This window comes from Phaenicophaeus curvirostris, chromosome 9 (genome assembly GCF_032191515.1).
Source record: "Phaenicophaeus curvirostris isolate KB17595 chromosome 9, BPBGC_Pcur_1.0, whole genome shotgun sequence".
Lineage (NCBI taxonomy): Eukaryota > Metazoa > Chordata > Aves > Cuculiformes > Cuculidae > Phaenicophaeus > Phaenicophaeus curvirostris.
In genome coordinates, this window is record NC_091400.1 from 16,159,284 (window position 1) to 16,172,823 (window position 13,540).

At 38.3% G+C, this 13,540-nt stretch overlaps 1 protein-coding gene across 5 annotated transcripts in view; it reads right to left on the reverse strand.

The window, feature by feature from the left end:
• PCGF5 (polycomb group ring finger 5) overlaps positions 1–13,540 on the reverse strand; it is a 71,023-nt gene that overhangs the window by 24,029 nt on the left and 33,454 nt on the right. For all 5 annotated transcript variants that reach the window (XM_069864220.1, XM_069864221.1, XM_069864219.1 and 2 more), the window contains one exon: positions 4,306–4,402. In XM_069864220.1, the coding sequence (XP_069720321.1) occupies positions 4,306–4,402 (97 nt within the window). The remainder of the gene's footprint in view (positions 1–4,305; positions 4,403–13,540) is intronic.

Below are 13,540 nucleotides of genomic sequence, written 5' to 3' on the forward strand. Positions count from 1 at the left end.
CTCTGGCTATACAGTTCTCAGTATGCAATCTAATTTATTTAAGCTATTTAAATCCACTATAAATTCATCTACCAGATGACAGCCCACAGCATAGGCATATACTTTGATAAGCTCATATTAGTGCCAGGAATAGCTATGGCAGGCCCTTCTAGAGAACATAATGCATTTACCTTTGCTGTTGAAGCTAAAATATTTTTCTTCCCTTTTCTCTGATTTGTACCTACTCTCCCATCCATTTAATTTATCATCCACTTTCTAGTCCCACTTCCTTGCCATATCTCACTTTTCCTTTAGTTTCTTCCATCTCTCATTCCTTTTCCTTCCTCTCCTCTGCCTTCTACATCTTCTCTTGTGAACTAAACTTAAACTACAGGAAAAAAAAAACAGGAAATTAAAGAATCTCATTTTCAGATGCATCTCACAGTGTTCCTATTATCCATGCCTATTAGAACTTGAGCAAAGATTTGTATTTCTGTGATATGCATCAAACTCATTCAAAATTAAACTACTTGACATAACTCCAAAGTGGATCTCAGCCATTTAATATGATACTTCTCGTAAAGCTGAAACTAGAACATTCACAGTTGAGACACACTTCCTTTCACCCTCACATCTTCCAACCTCCAAACTAGAACATACAGAAAGAACAACCAAGTATCTATGTCATTTTTGTATAGGTTCTTTTTTTCACCTCTTCTATTATACTGAATGAGCTATAAGATCAAAGCTACTCGGATAATTGCTCACTATCTGATGTGAAGCCAATGGTCTTTTCCAGCCTTAACGATTCCACAATTCTGTGGTTGGACTTGATGATCTTAGAGGTCTTTTCCAACCTTAATGATTCTATCACATCACAGAATCATAGAATCGCTAGGTTGGAAAAGACCTTTGAGATCATACAGTCCAACTGTATCTGTCCATTATTAAATCATCTCTCTAAGCACTTCATCTACTCATCTTCTAAATACCTCCAGGGATGGCAACTCAACCACCTCCATGGGCAGCCTGTTCTAGTGCACAATAGCCTTTTTGGTGAAGAAATTTTTCCTAATGTCTAACTTGAACCTCCTCTGGCACAACTTCAGGCCATTCCCTCTCATCCTATCACCTATCACTTGGGAGAAGAGACGGACACTCACCTCGCTACAACCTCCTTTCAGGTAGCTGTAGACAGCGATAGTCTCCCTTCCTCTTCTCTAGGTTCCTCTCCTCTATTCTAGGCTAAAGAACCCCAGTTCCCTCAACCGCTCCTCATAAGACTTATTCTCCAGCCCATTCAACAGCTTCGTTGTCCTTCTCTGGACACCCTCCAGGACCTCAATGTCCTTCTTGGGGTGGGGGGGCCAATGAAGACTATCACTCAGGAAAATTTGAATCCAAAGCAGCATGCTACCATGGAAGAAAAAAAGAAACAAACAAAAAAACCCCCCAACCCTGCCTTCATGGTATAACTGACTGAGACTCAACTGAATATCACTGGTGCAGAATTCTGCTAACTCAAGAAACAGAATCCTAGCTTTAACACTCTTCCTGGATTTTTCATTTTAGAGCTCCATGTCGAATTTCACACTTAGGCTTATGGTTTCAACAGACCCTAAATGCTGCCAACTAAAAGACACATCTAAAAAAGCTTCACATAATTATGAAGTCATTCGGAACTGAGTTTATAGAGTAGTTTATAAACTTTATCTCAAAGATCTCTGTTAACAATACTGTCCAGAGTGTTCAATATAATTTCTAAGAAAACAACTGCATTCTTGCTCAAAGATGGAGCTGGTCTCTACAGTCAGAGTATGAGATGTGTATTAAGTTACGCAGGCAATATCCAAAAAAGATAATTTCCTTAAACTGCTCATATGCTCTTCTGATTATTCGTTTAGCAAATGCTTAAAACCGTTTCATAAAACACAATCAGCAAATTACTAGTTATATGCAGCTTGTTGGCAAGTAAGCCCATTTACTCTAAAAGGAGTTTCAGGAAATAATCACAGAGAAACTAGCTTTTCCCACATTTCTGGCTTGTGCTCTCAACTTTTCTCACCCTTGTAATTTCCTGCTTGAAGCATATCATTATTTCACTAAACATCTACTAGATGTGTCAGAAAATGCCTTTTTCAGCTCCTATCATAGAATCATAGAATAGAATCATAGAATAACCAGGTTGGAAGAGACCCACTGGATCATCGAGTCCAACCATTCCTATCAAACACTAAACCATCTTCCTTAGCACCTCGTCCACCCGTCATTCTTTCTATCGAATATTTTGGGATTAGTTTTGGAAGGATTATGATGGATGGACAACCAATAAGGACATTAGAAGCTAAAAAGGCAGGAGGACAAGTGTTTTCAGTCCTCCTCTACTGATGAATATCCCCAAACAACTCACGCTGGGTCTTGCCCAGCTCTGTACAACCTCTGCAGCTCCCAGCAATGAGGCTGTGTTGCTGCTGGCCAGAACTCTGTTATGATAACAAAGTCCGGGCCCTCCGCTGGCAAACTATGAATCCCTGAACTCACCGCGTTCCCATTTTGTGTCACCAGCACTAACGCAGTCACTCCTCCCCTGCTTCTTGAGGCTCTCCAAGCAGCAGGTGCTTTTCACTTCTGCTGGCCTCTACAAAAGGGGTAGGCAGAGAGGTTGGCTGCCGTAGACCTCGTAATTGCCTCAAACTGCTCTGTGCCAACTTGAAATGAGGCCAGTGCTGGAGAGCAGCTGAAGCCTTGGATTATTTGCAGGGCTACCTCAACCCTGAATCTGAATGGCACGGGACAAAAAGGGGGTTCCTCTCATCTGCAATTTCCAGGCCAGAGCTACTGCAATTCAAAGAGTAATTGGATACTTGGCTTCACTCCGATTTGGAACAAAAGCTACATATTTCCTAGTTACCTCCAAAATTAAATCACAATCACATCAGCAGCTTGTACCAGAGCCAGAACCCCCATGAGCTAGAGCTCCAGCTTAGCAGAAGCCACAAACCTGGGGAACAAGCATGTCTGGAACTCAGACTGTGCTCAAGATCCAAGTGAGCTAGTGGGAGCACCTATGAAAGGGTTCTGTCAGAATAAAAGAAATATTTCTAAAATGCTTTTGTTTTCAGCTTGCTAGGAGCCTTTATGCACTCTGTACAGCATCTTCAGTTATAGCTGACACAGCACTTCAGATACTGACAGGAGGTCAGAATAATATTTATATTAAATATCTACATAAAGCCTTTTAGCCCTGCCCTTCCAGAAAACATTCAGATGATAAAGACTTAAGCTAATTACACTATTTGGAGTTGTTGAATTTAATCTCTCTCACCTATCCTCTTGGTATATAACTGAAGCATGAGAATTGCTCAGCACAAACATATCCATCATAAAAATCAATACAAAAATGGCAAGCTGTAGGAAACACAGGGACATTACGAAGTAACACTGGTCATAATAAATTCCAGATGTAAATATTTATTTTAATGCTGATACGTGAAAATTTCTTCCAACATTCGCAACAGTATTAAAAAATAAGAATATTGGGGTGGGGATCGGTGGATGGAGGGAGTGCGGGGATTGATGGCAGGGAGTGGCTTCATTGTTTTAAGAAAACATGAAGTTCTTCCACTTATGATGGTGTTATTTGGATTCTCTACACTATACTCGTAGGATGGCTATCACCTTTGTTTCAACATAATGTCACTAAAAGAGAATCCAAATTTTCAAGAAAAATAATTGTTTAAACATAGATATGTTACTGTAACATAAAAAAAGCAAACTCTCAAGAAAGGGCATTTTCAGAGTCAAATCTTTCATGAGTGTTTTCTATAGTTTGACACCAGATTTCAATTCAGATTGGTAGATCGACACCCTGAAAAACATCATTATTTCCATGATTCACTTTCTACATTGCTCTAAGAAGAAGAAAATTTTGGGTGCAGTTTGGAATGCCCTATATCATTTGAAAAACTGGAACTCTATAATTTAACTTCATATAAAGAATAAAAGTTCTTTTGTGTCTAAATGAGGTATTATAATACTTATTTTAATTTGTACTATATTCCCAGCCTTTCTGTGTCTTTCTCTTATCTTTCTTCCTTTTAATATATCTGGAAAAAAAACCAATTCACAATTTATTAGGAGATGAGAAATTGACAGAATCTATGGCCAAGAACAGTTGATATACGTCTTCTAAAAAAACCCAATAACATTAATTTGCTTTCAGGATACAGATATTAAGAATCAATAAGATAAGGTAATTAATAAGATATTAAGAATTAAAACCTTTTGTTGTTTCTTTTCAGGAAGCATTGTACAATATCATCTTACCTTAGCATTTCTAGTGGATTTGTCTCGTGCACTTGGTTGCCACACCTGGGACAGTCATTGCTGTCTTCAAAATGCTGAACAATACAAGTCTTGCAAACTGAGGGACAAGAAAAAAAGAAAAAAACCCAACCAACTCAGACTAAGATCAAAATACTATTGTATGAACATGACCTAATGATACCAGCTTACTACTTCAAGCATGAAAGAGAAAAGAGTACTATTTTAAAGCAAATAACTGCAATATATTTGGATCCACTTCTTGCTCCTCAAAGCCATAGCTCCTTCTGCTCTGCCAAGACATGGAGTTCTGCAGCACCAAGTTCAGCAGAACACGTTAGACAAGCATTGCTTTAAAGTATGCAGTATTTTCACTACTTATAATCTTCCCAGCATCACAAAATTCAAAACCCATACCATGTAGCACACGTAAAGAGTAGGTTCTGAGAAAGTGTGTGCTAGGAGCTCAAGCCCAGCAGAGCCAATCATCACTTCACATGATTTGGAAATCATTTAAGCACATTATTTTCTTTCCAGCAGTATTGCTGACAACTAAAAATACTGTTGTAAATACAGCTTCTGAAAGAAATGTTCATGAATATTGTATACTGGTTCAAAGCACCTATGTTTCCCTTTGGACACAGCCTTCAAAAAGTAATGGTAGAACCTACAGTAAACAATCAACACTTGAATTGTATAGTGAAAAATCAGGATCTTGACCACAGCAAGTATAAACAAACCCAAAATTCATCCGCAAGGTGAATTTAAAATCCAATAAACTGAAATTAAACTAAACAAGATGCTACGCTACTGTCGCTTCCAAATGATTAATTGCAGACTGTAGATTTTACTTCCAGTAATAAGAAAATAGAGGCCAAGTTGATGAGAACAAATATACCTGCTATTATTGGCACAATGTTCTGAATGAAGATAATGACAAACAGAAGATAAGAGTTTACTTCATCTAAACTGAAATAAGAACTTCAAATTCATCAGTAAATGGACTGAAAAAATAAATGGGCTGCTGCAAATGCAATATGCTTTCTGCTGAAACCACTGCAATTTCTTTCATCAATTACCTAAGGAACTAAGAGTACCTCTAAAACAAGCTGTGAAATCCTAATTATATGACGATCTTCAAGGAATCTTGACATTCCTTCAACAAATGTCACCTAACAAGCAAAGCCTGCTGATATTGCACACACATTCAACTTCAGTACAGGTGTTTTTTCTAACTGCTTTAGAACACTAACTTAAGGAATTGACTTCATCACTTTAGTTTGAATTAAAATGAACTTTCCCTTTTAAGTCTGTCAGACAGACTTTGTAGCTCAGTGGCTGGCTCCAGGCGCTCTAGCAGAGCTGCTTGCAGGGCAGATTTGCAATGATCTAGGAAAATGAGCTCAGGCAGCCCATGAGTCCTACCAAACAAGACCAGTAAGTGAGATGCAGTGCTGTCCTCTGCACACAGGAACTCCAAAACAGCTGAGAAGATTGATGCTATGAGAGCATCATGCATCTCTCTGGATATGAGTGATTTTTTTCTAATCCTCAAGTTGTGAGGTACTTAGCACTGGCATAGAGGCAAGAACCTGTAATCACAGAACTCTTCTTATATCACAGATCTTCTATAATTTGTGAAATTACTAGACTTAATTGTTTTTTGCACATGCATTACCTAACACTTCCACAGGGTAAGTCATCTAGTACAGAGCAGCAATGTGATGTTCCGCACCGACAACATTTCTTCACTTTTTAACACAGATTTTAAAACTAATACTCCTAAAAGTAAACATTTTGCTACCACATTTACAGAACATAAAGGACTTCATCACCTGTATAGAAGACTTCATGCCAACCCAACAGAGCATTTAAGAACATGCTTAAATTAAATCACAAGTCCAAATAACTTTTGAAATATATGTAGTTAAGATTTCTATATTCTCTCCGTGCTCCTATGACTGAGAATCTCCTTTAGAAATGAAAAAAACCAACAAAACAACCCAGAAGTTATCCTTGAACTTGAAAAGATAGGAGGATTCTCAGCTCAAAGTTTTTCTTAAGATGTAGAGACTGCACATGTTCAACCAAGGGGCAAACACCACAAGGTGGAACTCTTCAGCTGACCAGTAGCTAGTCAGCCATCCCAGCTCCCCTTAACTATCTGAACTTTCTTCTGTCACCCACCTGAAACACAAAGCAGCAGAGGGAAGCAATTGAAGGCATAGTTCAGGTCCTTTCCTAATAAAACCCAGCCACATATACACAATGACATAACAGGGAAGAGGCATAGACAGTAAAATATATACAAAAATCACCTCTCCAAGAATATCAATTACCATTCTCCTTTCAATTAACGCACTAGCAGGATAAGGGATAGGGCTTTCCGATTTCAACTAGCTATGCTAAGATTAAATAGAGGTTTCTTAAATTTCTTCACTTACCTTTACTATAGACATTTTTAACTGCATTGTTTGCTTTAGATATTACCATTAATTTTGGGTTCTACGCTTCACCTTAAAATGCTTTAAGATTTTAGAGTAAACAGATAAGAACATGACGTTGTTCACCAAAAGGTGTCACAAATCTGCTCTGCAGTGCTCCTTTTAAATGAACAACCTCATTCTAAGCACAACTTCCAGCACCTTCGGAGGTAACAGAGCATACCCTCATTTCAGACACACAACCCTGGAGGGGAAGTGGTGTTGAACAGTAACATGTGAAAAACAAAAAGCCCCCTCACCTGTAGCTAGATAACAGGGTGCATGCTTGACCCTCTGCACTCAGGAAGTGTCACAAGTGGGTCTCAGAGTCACAGATGAAGAAGCAGCAGCACTTTCTCAAAGTCAGACTCTTTGAACAGGCATTGCCATAAGACATAATGCTCTGTAAAAACACGTCCTAAAGAACAAAAGGAAACCCTACAGATGTCCAGACCTGAATCACTTGCAAGTAGCCACAAACACTATTTAAGGGTGTTGAATTTGATTAGTTGCCCAAACAACATAATGTAATTATAAAAAAAAAAGCTCCAGCTAAATCCTGAGCATGCCATGTCATTTGAATTAAAAAAAAAAGAAAACAACTGCCAATAACACTAATTAAAATGAAATTCTGATGCAGTTTTCATGAGAAAGCTAGGACGAAGTGAGCTTTAATTTCTGAAAGAGGGCATCCTGTAATCAAATAATCCATTTACCTTGCTTTTCTTAAGAAGTGAAAAATGAGAATCATAAAAAGGTCCCACTCTAAACATGTGACAGGAAAACCAAGAAAGAAGACAATATGGCACAAAACCATGACAGAGACGGCTTTTAACTGATAGTGATACGTATCACAATCACTGTAGAAATATAGGAAATATTTCAAACAGAAGACCATATGCAGACATAGTAATTAAACTGCATTTAAATTTATTTTATGCAACTCAGAGATTTTTTAAAAAGAAAGTAGTCCAGAAAAGGAAATATTGTCTTGAATGGAAGTAGGTAACACTGTTGAAAATCATACTTTCCCTGTTCATTAATACAGGAGGTGCCTTCATCTTATTTATCAAAAAAACTCAGGACACTTTTTGGGCACGATTCTTCCATGCTATTGAAGCAGAGAGCACCAGAGCAGTTAAATATAGATGTACCAGGTCTGCATGAAGTAAACCAAAGAATTAAAGAGCAGAGCAGTTAAATATAGATGTACCAGGTCTGCATGAAGTAAACCAAAGAACTAAAGAGGATTAACCTATTCAATCCGGTATCAGATACAGTAAAAGTCTGAAAAAACGTCCTAGAATAAGCACTTCCTGGATGACTTCAATGAGAATGAAAAAACCATGTTTTGCCAAGCTTCTCAAGGAATCTCAAGTGTGCTACTGTCAGCTGAGCTCTTCAACTGCAGCACCTGATATGTAACCATCCTGGTAACCATACTGTGCTGAAGATGGAGATGATACACTAACTCTGTCAGGAGAGATTGCAAAGATTAGTGGTGGACAATGACAATATTTAGGAGCCACAAGGTTGAGAATCCTCTGCTATCTCAAAAATTCCATTAGTTGGAAAAAGGCTGAGAAGCCAGTATAATGATGAAATTGTGAAGTCTAACACAGTGGCAAATAATGGCCGCACTGAAATTCAGCTGAAAGTCACTGAGGCAAGTAACTTAAGGGTTTGATTTGCTCTAGACCTTTTCTGACTTGACCTTTCTGACAGAAACTGTGCTTAGAGATAACATTTTCAATGGAGAAACACCAGTGAGACAGAATTCCTCTTCTGCTAACTCCTATAATAAAGGAAGAGGTTGGTCTTTAATTTTTTTTTTTTGTAAGCCTACTATCCTGTAGAAACAGCAGCATCTCTATGGAATCATTCTTTCTAAATTCACACCAATTTTAAACGATTGATAAAGAATAAAAAAAGTGGAAGAAATTGTGTAAACATAATTGGTATTGGTCAATATTAATTTTGGAACTAATAAACCTAACTCCTAACCTTCTCTTATTTGGAAAATTTTTAGCAATTGAGACTCTAAGAGGATTAGTACAATAATTCTTCAAAAGGATTACCAGAGGCTTCATATCAGCACCACAGCAGTTTCTTTTTTTCCTGTAAGCAATTAGTACTAACTTCCTTAAGAAAGTATTTCCCTGTGTTTTAAGAAAGCTACATCTGAAATTCTTTGAGAAGAATTTAATTCCTTTCACTTGCTCTTGGGATCTCTGCTCCATTCATGTCACAGAATTTCTTGATGAGATGACCCTGATCTGACTGCTTCAAACAGGGCCCATTGATTTGTCTTGTAAAGGTATTTGTAACTTGGCTTTGCTAGTCTTTTTTGTTTGTTTTCCAGATTGAAGACAAATAGGACATATCAGAGAAACAGTTTGCACTTACGCCTGGAATAAATTTGAAATTATTACTGTTTAGAAGAACTCTATGGCACAGGATAGCTAACACACTAAAGTCAGATGATTGACTCCCACAAACCTCCAAAACACTAAATGCTGCTAAACATAAGGCCTGCTAAAATCCACACTAATGTAACTTGAAGAAATATCTATAATGTTAACCAGTCTATGGAAATGAACTGAATTTGTCAGTCTGAATATGTGCTCTCTTCATGCCACTTTCTTGAGAGAAGGAGTCATGCCTGGTCAAAGAAAGAGACTAATGATTAATGACAAGTTTAATCGCCAGTGCAAGAGAGATCTTTGAGCAGAATATATACAAAGCATCATAAGGGACCAAAAATCCTAAGCCAGTCCTATATAGGCATATTTCCTACTCCAATAAACATACAGCTTTGGATCAAGGCTTTGCACAGCCAGCTGAAATCACAAGATCACCTCAATACCATGAAAAAGCTCCCTTGAAATTGTAAATCGATACTGTAGTCATTTAAAAAAACTTTTGCTTTTTCTCATGTAAAGCTACAGTGCTATGACGATTTGCCTGTCAAAACCAAATGTGATTTACCAATAGCAATATAAAAGTCAAAATTATACATAAATTCTAGCACTCAAGAATAATGAGCTGATATGTGATACTCCTAGTAGGAGTAGGATCATCAACCAGTATTTTCAGATATGACAGGTATAATCATCCTCTCTTATTCTTAATATAAAACAGTGAACATCTTTCAAAGCCTATCACTTTGAAGTTTTAGAGAAACGGATGATGTCTAAGTATTGCATGAAAAACGTAGGAAAAAAGGGAATTTTTACACACAATTAAATTTACTTCACCACAATGGTTGGACTCGATGATCCGGTGGGTCTCTTCCAACCTGGTTATTCTATGATTCTATGATTTAATGGACAGGGGGGAACCAAACTCAAAAACCTTTAACACTTCCAATATAGATTAACAAAATGAGGTGGTTTCACTTGCTTTGCTGCAGGTCACAGTATGACAGCAAACAGGCAAAAGAAAACAGCTTAACCAAAATGTACACAGTTTGCAGAATTCCATCGTATGTGCTCCATGCGAGAGTGAAATAAGGACCTGAATTTCACAGTTGTACTATGACACTTTGGATGAGCCACTATAAAAGTCAAACTCATACAAGACTATTCACTATAGCTGATAAAGTACTTGTGTGGCATATGCCAATTGGTTAGCAAGCATACCACATAATGCTGTGCTTTCCAATACAGAGAACATGAGTTCACACATTCTTTCAGAACTCAGTTGAAAAACACCAATACAAGTGTCAGGACTGTGCTGCATGTCATCTTATGCAAACAATAAAAGTGCGTATCTTCCACATACCTACATAAATTGTTCAATGATCAGACACTCCCTAGGTTATTTTTAAATACTGATTAACAAGGTACCTAAATAAAACTTCATACTGTGTTTTTTTAAACAAAATATTCTATGCAAGAAAGTATAAATAATTAATTGTGGGACTGATCCTTTGAATTCTTCCAAGGATCTCATCTCTCAAAGTTAATCACTCTAATCCAGTGAGCAAAGGAGGGGCACAGGATATGAACAGCTAGTGGAACATCAAACTTAACTCATTGATGAAACAGAGATGTAACGAGGCATTTGGTACATTTAACAAAATATTTAATTAGCTATCTTTAACCTGCTTAAAAAGCACTTACTTTTAGGAAAAGTATCTGGTATTTGCATAAAACCAAGACAGAATATTGCAACATACTTAACTACCCTGCATGTGAGACTACCCCACTGTTAATTACAATTACCAGAGACAGTCAGACTGGATCACTTTTTGTTAAAAGGGAGAAGTAATTGCAGTGTGTGGCGATCGAGAAAGACTTTTTGGGTTGAAATCTGCTATTTCAAAGTAAGACAGATCTGCTAACCTTTAAGATCTGCTACATGCCAGGAGAAGGAGCATGAAATCAGCTCAGCTTGCTTGTCTGCGAGTGGGAAGCTTTGCTGCAGAGAAGTTCTTTCAGGATTTCCTGGTGAAAGTATGTTTTTTAGCAAAATCTGAAATCTGAAAAACAATCTAGTTGCAAGGTTATTGGTTTGATATTGAAAATTAAGTCTCTCATAATTTTCCTGCATTTTCCTCCTGTTATTTGCCTTCTTGGCCACCTGAGCACACCCCTGGCTCATTTTCAGCCAGCTACCAACCAACACCCCCAGGTACTTTTCTGCCAGACTGCCTTCCAGCCATTCGTCCCCAAGCCCATAGCGTTGCATGGGGCTGTTGTGGCCCAAGTGCAGCACCCGGTGCTGAGCCTTGTTGAATCCCACAATGGGCCTCAGCTCATTGATCCAGCCTGTCCGGATACCTCTGTAGAGCCTTCAAGCAGATCAAGATCAAAACTCCCACACAGTTTGGCGTCACCTGCAGACTTACTAAGGGAACGCTCGATCCCCTCATCCAGATCATTGATATAAATAAACCGGCCCCAAGACTGAGCCCTGGGAAACACCATTTGTGATCTGTCACCAATAGCATTTAGCTCTACCACAACTCTTTGGGCCTGGCCATCCATCCATTGTTTTAATGCAGTAAAGAGTACACCCTTCCAAGCCCTGAGCAGCCAGTTTTTTTTTTCCCAGGAGAATGCTGTGGCAAACATGGTCAAAGGCTTTACTGAAGTCTAGGTAGACAACATACACAGCCTTTCACTCATCCACTAAGCGGGTCATGCTGTTATAGAAGGAGATCATGTCCATCAAGCAGGACCTGCCTTTCCTAAACCCACGCTGACTGGACCTGATCACCTTATGCCCACCTTTAAGAAAGATGGGAAGGATGACCCAGGTAACTATAGCTAAACAGTCTCCCCTAGCTCCATAGAAAGATGGCAGATTGCATCACGTCCCTTGGAATCAGTTTCCAATCACTTAAGGGACAAAAATGTAATCATGAAATAGGTGACACCAGTTTACCAGAAGTGAATCATGGTTGAGGTTAACAGGCGATCTAATAGTAGCCTATACTATTTGAATAGCAGTTACAGGAGTGAGGAAGCCCAGCTCTTCTTGATAGTGGCAAATAGTATAACAAGGAGCAATGGTCACAAGTTGTTGGCTGGTAGAACACTCAGAAAAACTTCTTCACTAGAATCACAGAATCACTAGGTTAGAAAAGACCCACAGGATAATCGAGTCCAACCATGCCCAATCAATCACTAAACCATGCCCCTCAGCACCTCATCCACCCGTCTTAAATATCTTCAGGGATGGTGACTCAACTACCTTCCTGGGCAGCCTGTTTCAGTGCCCAATGGCCCTTTCCATGAAAATTTTTTTTCTGATGTCAAGCCTGAACATCCCCTGGGTGAGCTTGAGGCCATCCCCCCTTGTCCTGTCCCCTGCCACTTGGGCGAAGAGGCCAGCTCCCTCCTCTATATTTACTAGGTAAATAGTGTAGCACTGGAAATGGTTACTAAGAGGTGCTGAGGGGTTATGGTTTAGTGATTGATGGGAATGGTTGGACTCGATGATCCAGTGGGTCCTTTCCAACCTAGTGATTCTATGATTCTAAGAAAAGAGAAAACAAATACCAAATTTGTGGAATAACTAATTATTTTGCAGTAATATAAGCACTTCCTTCCCTGCAGAGAGTTTGTACTGCTGACACCTAAGCTTATTCTTACCAGTAAATGGAGTTGTCTGTCCAACATTTCAAAAAAAAACCATCAGAAACAAATCTTACTAGAGGCACACACGTCTCAGAGCAGAATTTGACTCCTTAATATTTTTAAGCAACATAGAAGATGTGAATTAACCACTGATTTGCTTACTATTGATCCCATTATTTCCTCTATGATCACTGGAGAACATCCATGTCAATACACTCTTTTCATCTTGTCCAGAGTAATACATTGTACTCCCAGTAGCTAATAATTTTATGCTGCTTCTTAAACTGTTAATATCTGCAGATTTTGATTGTTTGTATACTACTGTTTTGAATTACAGCAATTAGTAGTACAAGACAAATAAAAAAGGACAGTTAAAATAGTTGTATTTTGTGGTAACTATTTGGATATGACTGAAAAACCATACCAGTACTTAAAAAAAAAAAAAGTTGAAGTATTTTCCAAAAGCTGAATTTACAACAATTTATCACAGTATCTTTCTGAACTCTGCCATATACAGATCACCTTTTCCTCTACAGGCGTAAAACTTCCATATCACCACTTAAATTTTTTCACTTTTCTTTCCAACATTGTAAACATCACATTCTGGCAACTAGCCTGCTTTAAAGAATCCCAACCTTCTTTCCTGCAGTTCTACTTAATGACCTAAAG